This window comes from Bos javanicus, chromosome 5 (assembly GCF_032452875.1).
Source record: "Bos javanicus breed banteng chromosome 5, ARS-OSU_banteng_1.0, whole genome shotgun sequence".
Classification (NCBI taxonomy): domain Eukaryota; kingdom Metazoa; phylum Chordata; class Mammalia; order Artiodactyla; family Bovidae; genus Bos; species Bos javanicus.
In genome coordinates this window covers 97,778,435-97,797,361 of record NC_083872.1, presented here as the reverse complement: position 1 = coordinate 97,797,361, position 18,927 = coordinate 97,778,435, and the positions used below count along the sequence as shown (strand labels likewise).

Genomic DNA, 18,927 nt, shown 5'->3' with positions numbered 1-18,927 from the left:
AAGATAATAATCAAAGATGTGCATATGGCGGATGTCTATCAAATATTAATCACTTGGTTTAGAATACTGGCTGGGCTTAAAAAGAGGGAAAGTTGATCAGGCCAGGGTCAAGGTCCCTGGCCAATCAGGCCCACAGATGTAGTCAATACAGGCTGAGTTCATTGCAGAATCAGGTCAAAGTTTCAGGATTGGAAAGTCTTACTGATAATCAGCTGTCAAAGTGGCTTAACAGAACCCCTTTCCCTGGCAGAGAAGCTAAAGTTTACCAAGCTAGCCCATCCCAGGGCCAGACCTGCTGTTCCATCCGGAAAAATTAAGCCCAGAGCTCCAGTACAGCTTCCACCATCAGGAAGCCCTCACTGTTAATGTCCATGTAACTAGGTCCCATAGGTAAGTCTGGGTCTCTTGCTTGAGGGAAAGAGCTTGTTAAGATACTTCTACCAGCTCCTTGGGGCGGTCCTCTTGTTCCCTTTCTCCAGAGTCATGACTCTCTGGGTAAGGTGGCCCCAAAAAGGAGAATGGAGCAATTGTGAATGGCCACAATTCCTCCCTTCACATATAATGACTATAAAAAGCCATCTCACGGTCTGATACTTTCTTTCTGAACAATCTCAGAATAGCTAAAAGCTCTAACGTGATGGAGAGATTACTACAAGAAGCCACTTTGTCTTTCCATTATCAAATCGCCATGGAGTCAACGAGCGTATCTAACTGCTGAAAGCACCACGGGGCAGTCTGTAGTGAGAGCTGTCTCCAGCGACCCTGTCATTTCCCACAGCACCTGTGGGGCACTAGTGTGCTTGTCAGTTATTTCCCTTCCAAACAAAATTATTTAAGAAACACGTGTCGATGTGTCCTTCTACCCCATACCCCTGGGATGTCCTCTGACCATCTGGACCTTGGCAAAAAAAAAAAAAAAAATGAGCCAAGAACTGACAGCCCTGCCTTCCCCACCACTCTTCCACTAACTACATTCTTCTGTCTACTCTGAGGAACAGATGCACTAACCAAGAGAATGTCCAGGCTTTTGGATGGCTGGGGAGGCCTTTAATCATCCAGAACCCTCTCTGAGGTGTCCTAAGAAATCTGGCTGCTCAGAAACTCCCAGACAAGGCCATTCAGTCCTTGAAGCCACCTTTGAAGCTAGGATAAATACCGGATTCTGGGGTGTGGATGGTGACATGGAGATACACATGCGTGGTTCCTGAAGCTGCCTCAGTGAGCCTCCGTTTAGGCCCAGGACACATCTCCTGTGCAAAGGGGAGATGCTGAGGGTTCTGACCCAGCACAGGCCCACAGGTCCCTAGGGCTGATCTAGATGATCAGAATGAGTCCTTTCACTTCCTGCTTTCCAACAAATGCCCCTCCCAAAGCTGGTAAGAACGTGGCTCATAAGAACCTTCCAGGTAACAAGGGCATATTCCTGGAGAAAGGGGAGGAAGTTACTGGAGTAACTAAAACTTGACATGAGCTCATTCCTCCAGGAGCATCTGCCCAGCCAAGTTTTCAGGTCAGAGGCCCGCAGGGAAAAACATCTGAAACAAGAGCCAGGTGGGATAATCACTTTTCAGGTGTGCCCTGGTTAAGAAAAACCTTGGTACTGACGATATGATTCCGAGGTAAAGTCCCACATAGTGGCCCCAGGAAGCATGAACTGCAGTCCTAAACTCAGCAACTGAGGTCAGTGGAACTCTATAACAGTAAGAAGGCTGAGCGCTGAAGAACTGATGCTTTCCAACTGTGGTGCTAGAGAAGACTCTTGAGAGTCCCTTGGACAGCAAGGAGATCAAACCAGTCAATCCTAAAGGAAATCAACCCTGAATAGTCACTGGAAGCACTGATGCTTAAGTTGCTGCTGCTGCTGCTAAGTCGCTTCAGCTGTGTCCGACTCTGTGCGACCCCATAGACGGCAGCCCACTAGGCTCCCCCATCCCTGGGATTCTCCAGGCAAGAACACTGGAGTGGGTTGCCATTTCCTTCTCCAATGCATGAAGATGAAAAGTGAAAGTGAAGTCCCTCAGTCGTGTCCGACTCTTAGCGACCCCATGGACTGCAGCCTAACAGCTCCTCTGTCCATGGGATTTTCCAAGCAAGAGTACTGAAGCTCCAATAATTTGGCCACTTGATGTGAAGAGCCGACTCACTGGAAAAACCCTGATGCTGGGAAAGACTGAAGGCAGGAGGAGAAGGGGCAACAGAGAATGAGATGGTTGGATGGCATCACTGACTCAATGGACATGAGTTTGTGCAAACTGTGGGAGATAGTGAAGGACACAGAAGCCTGGTGTGCTGCAGTTCATGGGGGCTACAGAGTCAGACATGACTTAGTGACTGAACAACAAGTAACAGTTGTCAGATTTAACACAATTACACTCCCAGTAAAAGAGCGCACCTACCATTCATAGTGCTATGAATTCTCCACTACAGAGTTCTGAGAGCTACATTCTGAGACACGCTGGCTTCACTTAAGGAAAGAACCACAGCACAGAAGAAACACATGGCAACAGATGACCTGAAAGTGACAGGTAAACTACGCTTGTTCTTAAGAACAGCAGCAAAAGCTGGTGAGAGGGAACTGGAGACACAGAAATCTTATTTAAGCCTTCAGAGAGTTTAAAAGTGATAACACACCCGTAACTGATGATTCCTCTGACAACTGAAATACCTGTATGTCTAACACATAATTGCCAACATGATCAAGGTCAACGGAACCTCCTTCCAACAAAAGACAAAAGGTGTGAAAGTGATCGTTTCTGTCAATATTTCGTTTTCCTTGGGTCAGATTTTTGAAGGTACGCTTGCTGATCACCGTGGTAGAACCCACTGTACACACAGCAGCTTTGTGGCAGAGGTTACCACGCACTGTCAAACTGTATTCCCCGCTCTGGGAGACCATGCGAGTGGAAGGGCTTTAGGACCATCTGCCAAACAGGGGAAGCCAAGGATGAACAGTCGGCTTTGGAATTCAATGAGACAGAACTCCCACACCACCCTCCTTGAGGGCAGATATAAAACAGCCTTTACCATGTACATTATAAAGTCATCTGGTTGCTTAGCATTTGCAAGTTGAGACTTAGTTGTGAAAACAAACCACACAAAAATATGTAAGTTAGTTTGAAAATATTCCCCCTAATTATTAGAAGAAATATTCTACGCACATTTTCTTCCTATCTTGTTGTACAAAATGTCCAGGACAGGCGATCTTATTGCCAAGAGTCCAGTTTAACCAAGGTTCACATTGAGCACTGGTCGGGTTCTTGCCTTGGGGTGGGAGCTGAGTTGCAGATTACGCTGTGTTCACAGATTGCAGGTGAAAGGAAAAGTCCCAGATAGAAGCAGCTGGCTTTGAGCCATCTGTACGGGCACACAGATCTACGTGGCTTTCTGGCTAATAAATACCAAATGAAGAGGCATTTGAGCAAAATCAAAAATACACTGGCCATATTCCTGTTAGGCAGAACAGTCTCATCAGTCAAAAGCTACAAATAAATCATTCAATATGATGACCTCAAAGTTTCATCCATCAAGGGCAGAGCTTTGAGCTCACTGTGGAATCCTGCCCGCTTACAGGATTTATGAGATCCTGAGTCTTCTCACTCCTACCCCAAGCCTTACCTGCGAGCAGGTGCACAGAGCTGAAGCTCTTCTCCAGTTTACCCAGGAGGACAGTGAGAAAACAGTCTGAAGCCAGAGAGGCCACATCCTGGGAGCTCTGATCATACACGACAACCTTCTGACTGCAGTCAAGGTCGACCTACAACGTAAACGTGAGGCTGTGAGGAAGGAAGGCCAGGAACATAGTCTCCAAACCGCTGCCACTGGGGCAAGTGAACTGCCTCCTGTTTTCATTCATAACTGAATATCAGAGGGAGGGGATATAGGTATATTTATAGCTGATTCATGTTGGTGTGTTCAGCAGAAACACAACATTGTAAAGCAATTATCCTCCAAATAAAAAAAGCTTTTTAAATATATTAAAAAATATTTGAATAAAAATGAGACCTGGTCAATGTACTGGATAAACCAGGCATACAAATGGTTTAAATGCTTGTGAAAATCAACTTTTATAAGGCAAACTTGATGTTGTTTCTGTGTAACTGTGCTCACAACTCCTCAGTTTTAAATCCATAACACTATAAAAAGGGAATGAAAAGCATGTACAACACAACAGTATGCAACATAATGGTTCTTGAGCGGAAGAAACACCTCAAAGTGATTTCTACATAGTTACATACCAGTTGTTTAGTAAAACTAAAGCATGAACTCATTTTTATTCCTGAACAAAAGAAACTGCCTTACCTATCACAATGTGAAATTCTGGTATCCTAAGAAAAACTTGCCTTGAAGAGCCTTAACTTCTGATCATTACCTTCCCACAAATGAAAAGTACTTCTAAAATAATTAGTTTCTACTTCTTTTCCCAGGGCACTTGAAAACAATGACCCCCTTTCATTATGTTTGTAAACAACAAAAAACAATGCGCTATGCATGCTCAATTGCTCAGGTATTAATTATTAATAACACATATGTAATATTATATTTATACATAATTACTAATTGAGTATTAATAAAATGTATTAAAAATAACTTGTGACTGAATTAATAAAACAATTTTTTAGCATTAACAGGAAAACACAGCACGTGATCAAATTAAAACAGGTTACACCTTTCTGTACAGTTCAGAAAAATTCTGAGCAGGGACACTATTTAGAATTAGTGAATTATTTCGAGATATCATAAAGTACCAAAGTTTAAAAAAAGCAACCAAAACTTCCCCAAATTACGTTCTCCCCTTAAAAAGGGGGCTTCATTTAAAATAGATCCCCATTCAATATGTCCATTTATTTTCAAAAGGGAAAAAAAAAAAAAGCAAGTATGTACCTTATGTTTGGCTGAGTGCTGGATGAGCTCCGTAATTAACACTTTGTCCTGTTGCAACCTTCGCTTCATAAGCTTGGAGCAGTTGATATTAATGGCTTCCAAAATGTGGGACGTATTGTATTCCACGAATGGCCGGCTATCAATTAGCAGCACTTTTTCCGTTCCACTTTCCAGCAGAGCCACCAGCCTCTCAGTAACAATTTGAGTTCCAATCATCTCATGGGCCATGACAACAATAAGTCCTCTTTTCCCACCTCTTCCTTTAATTTGCCACGATGATGTAATGGTGGTGTGCTCAAAGGCTCAGCCACTCCATTGTACTGAAGTGTATGAGGTCAGGCTGGTGGTGACTGGCGAGAGCAGAGTTAAACCCATTTTCGGCGAGAGCCCTCCAAGTGAATGTCTCTTTCTCTTTCCCGTTGATGTGTTCTCGCAAAGGCCTCCGTCCACAAAGCAGCCCCTCACATTTGATTCATAAAGAGATGACTGGAATAACCATTCCAACAAAAGATGCTTTGGGGCGGCCAGTGCATTACATCATTCTTTACCTCTGTTCCCTCGCTCCAACAGCTTGCCACGGGGCTGAAAAGCCTACACCGAGAGAGAATGACAGACGGAAAACAAAACACGGGGGTCAGGGAGAGAAAGAGCAGCGGATTAGAGGGACTGTATGATTCATAATATTTACTCCATTAATCTAATTCCATACTTGACGCACTGTTTCATGTGAACAAACAAACAAAGGACAAGCAGGTATGGCTCCAGAAAACACACTAACGATAACTCACTTTCACCTCAAAATATAAAAACTCAGAGATGACAAAAGAAGACATAGTCATGAATTATAACCACCTGGGGGCCCAGAACTCATGGACTTATGCTACGAAATTAAAAAGAGCTATAAAAAGCCACTTCGGGTATCTTTATTCCAGATGGGTTTCCTTCATTTTATTTGCTTATTTCTTGAAAAGAGCACAAAGAAGAGCAGCCAGGGATCAGGTTAGCAATCCCGTGTTATCAGGACAAAAAGTCTTTTCTGATAATGGGCGTGTGTGTGCTGTGAAGATTCCTTTAAACTGCCCTCTGGGAGAAAAGGCAGAAACACAGGAGGTTCTGTAGATTTTGGCCACCTTTTAAGGAACACGAGGGACAGAATGACCGATATGCTTGTCACACCAAGTGTTGAACTTGTTGCCGGGGGTCTGTGATGTTCTCGCTCCTCTCCCGGCAGACCCACAGCTAAGACCCTGGCCTGGTGCCCTCCCAGCACCTCGCAGTTCTCCTTTTCTTGTCCCTTGTTTTTAAGAGTCTCATGGACTCCCAGCCTCAGGAAACTTCACACCTTCGCTGTGGACTCTGAACCTAACAACCCAGCAGACAGAGTTCTAAACAGTGGCCCTGATACCTCCTATCCTTTTGGCATTCAGTCACTCAGTCGTGTCCAACTCTGTGAACCCACGGTTTCCCTGTCCTTGACTGTCTGCCTACTCTTCCTAAATTCCTAAGACGGACCTTTTCCTATTAACACTAATTGGAGTTTTGTGCCCACCGCTTAGACCTCACCCTGACCGTCACTATTCTCCTGTTCCTATCTCCCCAGTGCATCTCTGCTTATAGGAAATGCTCTGCTACGTTAAACGAGATATCCACTGTTGGCATTCAACTTCTAGAGGATAAACTATCTGACAGCAGATGTTTTGTATTATATTTCTCACCTCCACAGTGCTGTGCACATAAGATATTCAATTAACACTGTTACAAGTAAGTAAAATTCTGTTCCAAAAATGACTTAAGATACTGAATAATTCATATTTGATTAACTGATAGTAGAACCCCTCAGGGCTTCCCAGGTGGGGCTTGTGGTAAAGAATCCACCTGCCAATGCCGGAGACTTAACAGACATGGATTCAATCCCTGTGTTGCAAAGATCCCCTGGAAGAAGAAATGGTAACCCACTCCAGTGTTCTTGCCTGGAGAATTCCATGGACGAGGAGCCTAGCAGGCTACAGTCCATGCGGTTGCAAAGAGGACGACACGACGAAGGGTCCTGAGAGCACTGAGAACCTCTCAATCATCACTGAGTCCTGTTCCCCAATCTCAGACTTACAAATTATTGGGTTGGCCAGAAGGATCGTTCGGGTTTTTCCATAAGATCTTAAAAAGATCGACAAACTTTTTAGCCAACCCAATAGGAACTGAAGCCTGGAGAAGCAGGAAGAGGTGGGATGGAGAGAGGAGTGGTCTTGCCCTTAACTTCAGACAAATCATATTAACCTCTCAACCACATTCTCCTCATATACAAAATACAGATATATAACATTGGCTCTGTCACCCCACAGAGTTTGCTTTGAGGATGAAATTATCTCAGTAATCCCAAGTGATTAAGTCAGAAAGCAACCCATCATCACATAGAGGAAGGAGGGAGAATGCTACAAAGATGCCAACGGTGAACACAGCTGCCTTGGAGCTGGAATCTGAAAGACATCCCTCAGCAGATAAAGACAGAGAAACTCCATCCTCCTCTCGTCCAGCTTCAGCCAGGCTGTGCCCCTTCTCACAAGAGCCAGACACACACGGAGTCAGAAGGCACCTGAGGAACCACCTCGTCCACCCTCACATCTTACAAATCAGCTTCATGTAACACACGGTTTCTCCGTTTCTCATCTTCATTACAGGAATGCGTTGCTTTTAGTACAGCCTAAATGGCAGTCAAGCACAAAAGTCATGTCTACTACAAGCAAAGACATCAGAGCAGAGCATTTGTCCTTGTCGACCAACTAACGTCTGTTTGCAAAGCACCTACCCAGGGAGTTTCTGAATAGCGTCCTGCCTGGCTGGGGACACAGTTCACAGCCATGGCAGGTTCTCTGCTCAGACGGCCTGACTCCTGCCCTCCCCAGGGCTCCTACTCCTGGGTTACCCCATTTTCCTAAGAATCCGTTCCCGCAACGAAACTGCACAGAGACAGTGATGCGTCTGGTCCACGTGGTAGCCCAGGCAGCACAGGAGGTGGAAACCCGAGAAAGGGAGCAAACGGACACCGACAATGGTCTGAGCCTTGGAGCCGGGCTGGCTCCTCTCAATGGTGCAACACTTGGGACAGAGCAGTATCTGGGTTAGCAGATCCAGGCACGAAGGAGAGAGAAGATGGCAAAAATGTGAAAACGGAGTTAGAAAGCTCTTGTCTTTGTTCCCCTTCAGCCAAAAGCCCAAATCACTGAAGCTGAAGGCAGCTTGTGGCCAACCGGTCCACCAGGAAGAAAACAGTCACTCCAGACACAATGACCACAGTCTATAGTCCCAGACAGAAAAAGACCCTTTTCCTTACCAGGAAGAGGTCTAGTCAAAGTAGCCCTGACATGAGAAACAAAGAAACAAAGAATGAAGGTGAATTGAGGATAAGTCACACCTTTCATGTTGTACCGCAGCCAGTTGGAGCTCTCTGACGGCACCTTTACGGGCACGTCTGATTTTCTGTGATCCCAGGTGACTAAGGAGTGGCTGAGGCTGCCAAGGGGGTGTGGAGGGAGGGGTAACAATAGCCGTCAACCTCGTTTACTGGCAGCTAGAGGATTCTGGGGAAGTCTTTACCCTGTGCTACAACTCTAAGTTCAAAATTTTTATGAGGGGTGGGATGGAGTGGGAGATGAAAGGGACATTCAGGAGGGAGGGGACATATGTATGCCTATGGCTAATTCACGTTGATATGGCAGAAACCAACAATATTGCATTTGCTGCTCTTTCTGAAGAATGTCAACACTCTGAGATCAGGAACACATCTGTGACAGGTTTGCTCTCAAAATCTTTGGTGTCAATTAGGATTTAAAAGGGCTTCCCTGATGGCTCAGCAGGTAAAGAATCTGCCTGCAATGAAGGAGACACTGGAGACACTAGTTTGATCCCTGGGTCGGGAAGATCCCCTGAAGAAGGAAATGGCCACCCACTCCAGTGTTCTTGCCTGGGAAACTGCATGGACAGAGGAGCCTGGCGGGCTATAGTCCAAAGGGACGCAAAGAGTTGGCCACAACTGAGCAACTGAGCACCAAGCGACTGAGGATTTAAAAGATAACACACGGGACTTCACTGGTGGGCCAGTGGCTACGACTGTGCCCCAATGCAGGGGGCTCATTTGATCCCTGGTCAGGGAACTGGATCCCACATACCACAGCTAAAAGATCCCACATGAAGGTCAAAGATCCCACATGCCCAACTAAGAGCGGATGCAGCCAAATAATAAAAGAAAAATACATCATTAAGAAGGAAAACCTCTTTAAAAAATGAATAAAATAAAAGATGGTAAGACAGTATTTGATTGTTGCAACACCGAAAAGTTCATCTTATCCTAAATCTCTTCAAGACGTCAACAGGAATAAAAATTTTCAGATGGAACAAAGCAGCCCAAGTGCGTACAGCAAACCCCAGACTGAGCCTTGCTCGGTGGACTTGTGCTCAAGTTCAAATTCTCAGAGAAATTATGGAAAGGATAAAATCAGGTGAGAAGTTTATTGTTATTAAACTACAAACTGGTCTTAATTTTTTTTTTCCTCCAATAAAACTAAAGAAATAGGCAACAAGATACACCAAATAGGCTTTCAGCAGCGGTTTACAAATATAATTTTTTTTTAAAGAATTTCACCTTCCTCTTTTTTAAAAAAAAAATTATTTTTATTTATTTATTTGGCTGCACTGGGTCTTCGTTGTGGCATGTGGGTTCTTGCAGGATGTGGGATCTACTTGCCTAAGCAGGGATCAAACCCAGGCCCCCTGTGTTGGAAGCTTGGAGTCTTAGCCAACAAGCCACCAGGAAAGTCCTCACATAGACCTTTCTTTTAAATTTATTTATTTTTAATCTGAGGATAATTGCTTTACAATATTGTTGGTTTCTGCCATACAACAACATGAATTAGCTATAGGTATACATATGTCCCATCCCTCTTAAACCTCCTTCCCACCTCCCATGCCATCCCACCCCTCATAAAAAAAAAAAAAAAGTGAAAAAACTCAAAAGGGGAAAAAGCAGCCCATGATGTCTGGAAGCAAGACCATCCTGGACTCCAGCCATCTTAGTTCTACACTGGTTAAAGCTACTCTGCCTCATGTGCTGTGGGTTAACCCTGATAGAAATTCTGAGGTCTAGTATTTAGTGAAATATATTCAACAGAGAAACAAAAATAAACCAAAAAACTGTGCTCAGCAAAACCAAGAAGGCAGTATGAGCTTAACGTGTCTTTCAGTCACCTATTCCTGCCTTGATCGTATTTTCTTACCCCAAAGCAGAGGTGGCAACCTGACTAGCGGTGGCTGCAATGGGTTAAAGGTCACCTGAATCACTGTCTAGACAGAACTAGGCATGGAGACCACACTTGTCAGCACTGTAAAATCCAACCACCTTGTAGCAACTCCCGGCGCAGAAGGAAGAACCCATGCTTGGAGAGGCTCAAGCTGTCTATACGTATCTCAAGGATGTTTACAGGCACCACCGACTCAATGGACATGAGTTTGAGCAAACCCCAGGAGACAGGGGAGGACAGAGAGGCCTGGTGGGCTGCAGTCCATGAGGTCGCAGAAAGTTGGACATGACTGAGCGACTGAACAACAAGGATCCACAGATACAGGCTGGAAGAGTAGCCATCCTGCCAAGACTAAATCCAAGGCCTCTGCTTCAGATGTGGGCCCCCCCAGGCAGAGTCCAGATCTGTGACAAGCCTTCACCTAGGTCCTACTGATGAAGACCACTGTGCTCCTGGCACTGGCTCAATGGAAGCCTCCTGTTCACGGCCACCTGTTCTACCAGCTTCCCCCTTCCCTGACCACCTGAGCTCCCCTCCTCTCTCCTGCGGCCACACCAGGTATCCATCCCAGACACACTCCTGCCACAGGGCTCCCTATTCACCCTCTGCATTTAATGCTTCCTTCCAGGGCCCTGCCTGAAAACGAGGACTGTCCCCCACTGGAAGTGATGGTCCTGAGGGAGTGAGAATGAAGGATGCCTGATGGACTGGCTGAGCAAGAGAAATGTGGCCTGAGGCTGCTTTATTGTTTGTTTATTTTTGGCTGTGCTGGGTCTTCATTGCTGCTCTCGGGCTACTCTCTAGTTGCAGTGTGCTGGCCTCTCATTGTGATGGCTTCTGTTTTTGCAGAGCACAAGCTCTAGAGTTTCAGGACTCAGCAGATGCAGCTCCTGGCCTCTAGAGCACAGGCTCAATAATTGTGGCACATGGGCTTAGCTGCCCTGAGGCGTGTGGGATCCTCCTGGACCAGGGATAGAAGCCATGTCCCTTGCATTAGCAGGCAGATTCTTTACCACTGAGCCACCAATGAAGCCTCCAGAGGTTGATTTAATCTGAGAGCTAAGGAGAACTCGTTTTGGAAGGATATTTGCAATAAAGGTGGGCTGCAGCCAGGAAAGGAGACTCAGAAAATAAGATGGGGAGTAATTAGTACATCCTGGTTTTCTTGAGCATCTGTCAGGCCTACTGCAACTCATTCAGTCAACTCACAAATGGTTACTGGGCACCGAATAGGTGCCAGGCACTGGTGTGGAAATGCAGCAAAAATGAATGAGGCAAAAACTCTTATCCTCCTGGAGCTTCTAATTTAATTATGAGAAATGCATAATAAACCACAACAACAAAACATCATATGAAAGACGGTGATCAATGCTATGGAGAAAAAATTAAGTAGGGAAGGAAGGGGGTGCAGTTAAAGTTTAAACAGAGTAGTCAGAGAAGGCCTTGCTCTGATGGTTGAGTAAAGACCATGAGGGAGTGAGTGATGGCTACATGGATGCCTGGGAGACTAGTTCTCTATGTCAGGGCTTGAGGGCAGTGAATGTATGTTGATCAGAGTAATGCTGAATGGGCTAAACACCAGAAAAAGATGTGGCAGGTGTTCAGTCTTTCTTCAGAACTATATCTTTCAGAAATGAAGCATTTTTAGCCACTTGAACTTCTAACTTAAGCATTAAAAAAAAAAATATATATATATATATACACAAGAAGATATATATACACACATGGATACAGAAGACACATATATTAAAAGATATATGTATTTAAGATATATATATATATATATGAAGTTTATATACAAAAAGTTTAGTATAGTTCCTTCTTTAAAACTACAAAGGAAGAAGCTGTGGTTCCTGTATTAGTGCATTATCTGGCAAAGAAATGAAAAGAAACACTGTAATAAGAAAGATCATGGCATCCAGTCCCATCACTTCATGGCAAACAGATGGGGAAACAATGGAAACAGTGACAGACTTTTATTTTCTTGGGCTCCAAAATCACTGCAGATGGTGATTGCAGCCATGAAATTAAAAGATGCTTGCTCCTTGGAAGAAAAGTTATGACCAACTCAAACAGCATATTAAAAAGCAGAGACACTACTTTCCATAGGTCCATCTAGTCAAGGCTGTGGTTTTTCCAGTGGTCATGTATGGATGTGAGAGTTGGACTATAAAGAAAGCTGAGCACCGAACAATTGATGCTTTTGAACTGTGGTGTCGGAGAAGCCTCTTGAGAGTCCCTTGGACTGCAAAGAGGTCCAACCAGTCCATCCTAAAGGAAATTAGTCCTGAATATTCATTGGAAGAACTGATGCTGAAGCTGAAGCCCCAATACTCTGGCCAAGCAATGTGAAGAAATGACTCATTGGAAAAGACCCTGATGCTGGGAAAGATTGAAGGCAGTAGGACAAGGGGATAACAGAAGATAAGATGGCTGGATGGCAACACCGGCTCTATGAACATGAGTTTGAGCAAGCTCCGGGAGTTGGTCATGGACAGGGAAGCCTGGCATGCTTCAGTCCATGGGGTCACAAAGAGTCGGACACAACTGAGTGACTAAACAAGAAAGATTACTCTTAATGCTGCTGCTGCTGCTAAGTCGCTTCAGTCGTGTCCGACTCTGTGCGACCCCATAGACTGCGGCCCACCAGGCTCCTCTGTCCATGGGATTTTCCAGGCAAGAGTACTGGAGTGGGGTGCCATTGCCTTCTCCGACTCTTAATGCTAATTTAATACAATTCTCCAGCTCCACAAATATATAGTATCTAGTAAGAGAATCTTGGCTTTGTAGCACAGAATGTAGTAAAAAAAATCAAGACACGTTAAACAAGATGCATGTCTGAATACAGCTATACAACAAGGAAATCATTTAAAGGAGCTTCACATTAAAATAAAGGAAAATGTTTTGAAGGAGCTCTCCTTGTCAGAAGGTGTATCAATACACACCACAAGACCTTTGTAAGCCAGACTGCTGTAGGCAGAGGGTTGGTGATACTAATACAAACTTATCATCTTTATTTCATGCACCAGTTAGCTCACCCTCCCCTCAACAACAAAATTCCACTACATAAAAGGTATACTTTCCTGACAAAGAGCCCTCATAGCTCAGTCGGTAAAGAATCTATCTGTGATACAGGAGACCCATGTTCAATTCCTGGATTGGGACGATCCCTGGAGAAGGAAATGGCAACTGCAGTATTCTTGCCTGGGAAATCTCAGGGACAGAGGAGACTAGTGGGCTACAGTCCATAGCGTCGCAAGAGTCGGACACGGCTTAGTGACTAAACTACCACCGTTATGATCAAAGTAAACAACCAACAATGAGAGAAGATTGTGATATGTAAAGAGAGTAAAATCAAAGTATAGAACAGTAGATAAAGCAAAATCTCAAACACCCATATATATACAAACACGCAAACATATATTAAAAACGTCATAATAGTTTTGCTTGGGTGAAGTAAATGTAATATGTATTACATTCTTTTCTTTCCCATTCTTTCTTTCTGGAAAATGCATGAAAAAAATTATAAAAAAGGCATGACATCCATGCAGACCTGGGTCCTCAGTGGATCTAGTCCTCCTTAACAGCACTGTCAAGAAAACTGGCAGCCTGGGAGAAACAGAAGATGAATAAACAATACAGGAAAACTGAGGTTCACCCTCAAGGTAAAAAGCTGAATCTCTACTTCACAAAAGGACTTACAAAGGATTATTTAATAATAATAATGCTGGGGGGGGTGAATAAAATTAAATTTTAAATCACAAACTTGTGACTATAAAACTGGACTTTTAAAAGAGGTCAGCTGATATATTTAAAATGGATAACCAACAAGGTCCTACTGTAGAGCACAGAACTCTGCTCAACGTTATGCAGCAGCCTGGATGGGAGGGAAGTCTGGGGGAGAATGGATACACAAATACGTACGGCTGTGCTTTTGAACTGTGATGCTGGAGAACACTCTTGACAGTCCCCTGGACAGCAAGGAAATCAAACCAGTCAATCCTAAAGGAAATCAACCCTGCATATTCAATTAGAAGGACTGATGCTAAAGCGCCAATACTTAGGCCACCTGATGCAAAGAGCCAACTCACTGGAAAAGACCCTGATGCTGGGAAAGACTGAGGGCAAGAGGAGAAGGGGGCAACAGAGGATGAGATGGGTGGATGGCATCACCAATTCAATGAACATGAATTTGAGCAAACCCTGAGAGACAGTGAAGGACAGAGGAGCCTGCCATGCTGCAATCCATGGGGTCACAAAGAGTCAGACATGACTTTACAACAGAACAAAAGCAACATATCTAGGGCTGATCCCTTTGCTGTCCACCGAAACTATCACAACACTGTTGTAACATAATGTATAAATATTACTGGAGTATAATCAGATATACTCCAATACAAAGAGTTTTTCAAAAGACCAACAATATTAAAAAAAAAAAAATCAGCTGTGGTATGACTCTTTCAATACAGGTTTTTTCTGTATGCAAACGACTCATAGCTAGCTTTCTCTTTAAAATTAATATATTCCCTAACACTCTTAACCTGTATTTTAATTTATAAAGTTTCCAAAACAAATCTACTTAAAGCATCACGAATGAAACACAACGTGACTTTTACTCCTCTCGGTGGAAAAGCACAGATTCTCCTAACAAAGTCTCTGAGCGGCCCCGCCACTGTCCTCAGCTCCAAAACAGACGTGCACAAGACGTGAACAGATTCCAGACGCGGCCTTCAAGCCTGGACCACACCTGCTTCCAAGGCCCCAAAGCTAAAAATAACCCTGGGGCCTCAAGAACGGGACACTGGCCAGGCCGGGGGGAGCTGCCGGCCCCCGGCTCAGCTCCACCGACAGTGAAAGCCGGAGCTGCAAAGCTGGACAATCACAAGACCCTCCATCACAGGCTCCTGTCTGTCTCTCCGTGCCAACCATCTCCATTCTAGGCCAGCTCAGTCTCTTTTCCCCTGGATGCCAAAACTAACCCTAGGAGCTCAGAAACAAGTGGGCTTTAGGGTGCAGTGATTTTTTTTTATTATTATTAAAAAACAAACAAACAAACAAACCAACCTGTGGACCAGAACTCAGGATACCTTGTTCCTAATTTCAGCTCCTTTACATAGATGCAAAAATGTCATAACAAGAGATATATCCTCCAAAAAAAGAGGGAGAGAGAGAGATCCTCCAGCATATTGTTTCCTCATCTGTGATCATGTAACACCGAAGGATTATTTCACTAAGAACATGATAAGATCGAGGATTCCCAAGTGGCTCAGTGATAAAGAATCTGCTGCCAAAGCAGGAGATGTGGGTTCAATCCCTGGGTCAGGAAGATCCCCTGGAGAAGAGAATGGCAACCTGCTCCAGTATTCTTGCCTGAGAAATTCCATAGACAGAGGAGCCTGGTGGGCTATATAGTCCATGGGGTGGCAGAGTTCGACACAACAGAGCAACTGAGCAACAAAATGATGAGCTCACCATCAGTGCATCTCAGGCCTTAAGTAAGCAGCCCTGACAAGGACACAGCATAAGGGTTGATGTGATCCCTAAGCAGTCGTGTTGAGGAGCTACTTTACATCCCACAACACAGAAGTTACAATGGGGAACCCCTGGACAATGGTTCCACAAACAGCATGGTGAGCAGAGAATTTCCTCTGTGGTGGGGGATTTCCAGGGTTGGTTCCGAGACAATGACTCCCGCTCCTCTGCCAGCCCCAGAGTGTGCAAGATTCCCCTCTGGGGCAGTTAGGCTACCAGGTAAGGAAGAATGAGAGGGAAGGAGGCTGGGGAAGGGGCAGCAGCATCCCGCCAGGCTCCTGGGCTAATCTGAGTCACTGAATCTGTCTTCTTGCTTCCTCTCCTGAGGCCAGGGGAGTAACAGTATTAGGAAGCTGCTTGTGCTCAGTTCCTCAGTCAAGTCCAACTCTTTGCGCCCATGGACTGTAGCCTGCCAGACTCCTCTGCGCATTGGATTTCCCAAGCAAGAACACTGGAGTGGGTTGTCATTTCCTCCTCTAGGGGATCTTCCCGACCCAGGGATTGAGCTCGTGTCTCCTGCACTGCAGGACAAAGAGGGTGACAGGGCCAGGACCTGGGCTGAAGAATCACAGCCCAGAAGGAGACCGCAGAGCAGCCCAGATGCTCCCCAGATGGGAGTCAGACTGAGCCTATCCTCATCCCATAGTTCCTTTCTCCACTTCGTCCTTTCCTCCTTCTAGCTCTTCCCTATTATTCAACTCTTACATCATCACCTCACAGCATCATCTGTGCCCTTACATGTTCTCAGAAGCCTTGACGTTTCCCTCTCTCCCTCTCTTCTTCTTAGTCACCTTCCTTTCTCTCTTCCTGATTAAAACGAAGCCTCTTCCTTTCTAAAGTTTACCCATTATCATTAATCCATTTTCTTTTTTCAGGAGGATCTGCCAAGGCCGTGTGTGTGTTGCTGTTATAATGAGTAAACCTAAGTGCTTAAGACTGCTTCGAGGTAGTCATCCGTGGACTCGGGTGTCTGGTCAACCTTTAAAATCTTTTGATTATTTATTACTGTAAAACAGTTTTATTTTGGAGGAGAGAGGGAAAACATTTCCAGTGTGGTATTTCATACGTGGTCATCCTGAGTAGAGATGATTACTCTGGGATCTTACATTTTCATTAGCCCTTAAATGCCCTTATGATTTAGACTGTTGTTGCTGTTCAGTTAGTAAGTCGTGTCTGACTCTGCAACCCCATGGACTGTAGCCCACCAGGCTTCTCTGTCCATGAGATTCTCCAGGCAAGAATACTGGCGTGGGTTGCCACTTCCTTCTCCAGGGGATCTTCCTGATCTAGGGATCCTGAATCTTTACCACTGAGCCACCAGGGAAGCCATTCTCTATATTAGCTAAGTGAAAATTATTTTGTAGGCATCATTAACCAAAATAATTAACAGAATCATGGGATATATCCAACAGCAACTTATTAGTATGAAAAAATGAAAGAGATTTTCAAAATGTAATTACCTATCTCTATGACAACTGTGTTTCAAGGCAAATGGCATTCAAATGTATTGCAGACAAAGCAACCTAAGTATATATGTTATAGTACAGGGCCATGCTCCTTTTCCAAATGACCTTCAGTATCAAAGACCGCATGTTCAAAACTAAAATTAAAAGCAAAATGATTACAAATACAGTAGACTTGCCACAAGTGATTTTAATATAAAGCAGACTACAGGATTCTCTATTAAGTAGTTCAATGACTTAAAAACCAAAATATCCAATTTCATCATCTCCTCTGAAATGCAGTCCATGGCATATATCCTATGGATAATGTTCATAAAGCTCTACTGTTTTATCCCATTGTCCAGATTCCTAAATGAGTTTAGAGAAACCTATCACAACTGCTATTAACACCTGTAAGCATCACAGAGGACTAAGAACAGTGCAGTTAATGTTCATTTTTTTCTCCTGCAAAAAGTGCTTGTTTCAAATTCTAGGATTGAGGACTGATCTGTAAAACTATCGGAAGAAAAATTAAATGGTTTAGTGGAATAGATGTGTTCATTTGTTGACCGCCTACCATATTCAATTTCCTAACAGAGTAACTGCTCACTGCTCAGTTTTATCACAAGAATTACTTAGGAGCTTGATTTAAAAAAAAAAAAAAAAAGATAAAAATAATCACTCAGACCCCACCCCTGAAGCTGATTCTCAAGAGTCTGGAATGGAAACTGGGAATTTGCATTTTTGACAAATGCCCCAGAAGGTTCTTAGGATTGTTTTAAAATACATTATTAAGTTTGAAAAACATTGTTCTCAAGACACATTCGTGTCTCTCAATGTTCACATTCAATGAGCTGTCAAGCCCTACTGAGTGCCGAAAAACTGATGCTTTTGAACTGTGGTGTTGGAGAAGACTCTTTAGAGTCCCTTGGACTGCAAGGAGATCCAACCAGTCCATCCTAAAGGAAATCAGTCCTGAATATTCATTGGAAGGACCGATGCTGAAGCTGAACTCCAATACTTTGGCCACCTGATGCAAAGAACTGACTCATTGGAAAAGACCCTGATGCTGGAAAAGACTGAAGGCAGGAGGAGAAGGGGACGACAGAGGATAAGATGGCATCACTGACTCTCGATGGACATGAGTTTGAACAAGCTCTGGGAGTTGGTGATGGACAGGGAAGCCTGGGATGTTGCAGCCTGTGGGGTCACCAAGAGTTGGACAAGACTGAGTGAACTGATTTTCAGTCTCTCTCACTTGGATGGTGGAGAGGGCAATGGCAACCCAGTCCAGTGTTCTTGCCTGGAGAATCCCAGGGATGGCAGAGCCTGGTGGGCTGCCATCTATGAGGTCGCACAGAGTCGGACATGACTGAAGTGACTTAGCAGCAGCAGCAGCAGCACCTGTATGGCATAAAGGTGTGAAAGCTGTGTTCAAAGTGTACATAATGGCAACAGTAGCAGCTGATAAAGGAGGAACAAGCAGTCAGCCAGACCATTCCACTCTCACAGGTGAAGCAGGACCTCCATTTAATCTGACGTGGGACTTCCGTTAGGTTAATAATATCCCTTTTACAAAATGAGAAGTATTTTGCCCAAAGTCACACAATTCATCAATGGTAGAACTGAAACCTGAGTTTCTATGACAGAGCCTTCCACAACACTACAGAGCTTACCAAACATTTTGCAAATTTTAATGGGCTCCTTAGGCACAGAAAGCAACAGATTTCAGAGGTTTCTCTCATGGCCCAGTGGTTAAGATTCCACACTCCCAACGGAGG

General features: G+C 44.3%; 1 protein-coding gene across 1 annotated transcript in view; it reads right to left on the bottom strand.

Moving 5' to 3' along the window:
- Positions 1-18,927, bottom strand: part of DUSP16 (dual specificity phosphatase 16) — a 93,511-nt gene that overhangs the window by 49,092 nt on the left and 25,492 nt on the right. The window contains exons 3-4 of the mRNA XM_061417818.1: positions 4,882-5,472; positions 3,616-3,754 (exon numbers count right to left, since the gene is read on the bottom strand). Coding sequence (XP_061273802.1) covers positions 3,616-3,754; positions 4,882-5,109 — 367 coding nt within the window. The 5' untranslated portion in view covers positions 5,110-5,472. The remainder of the gene's footprint in view (positions 1-3,615; positions 3,755-4,881; positions 5,473-18,927) is intronic.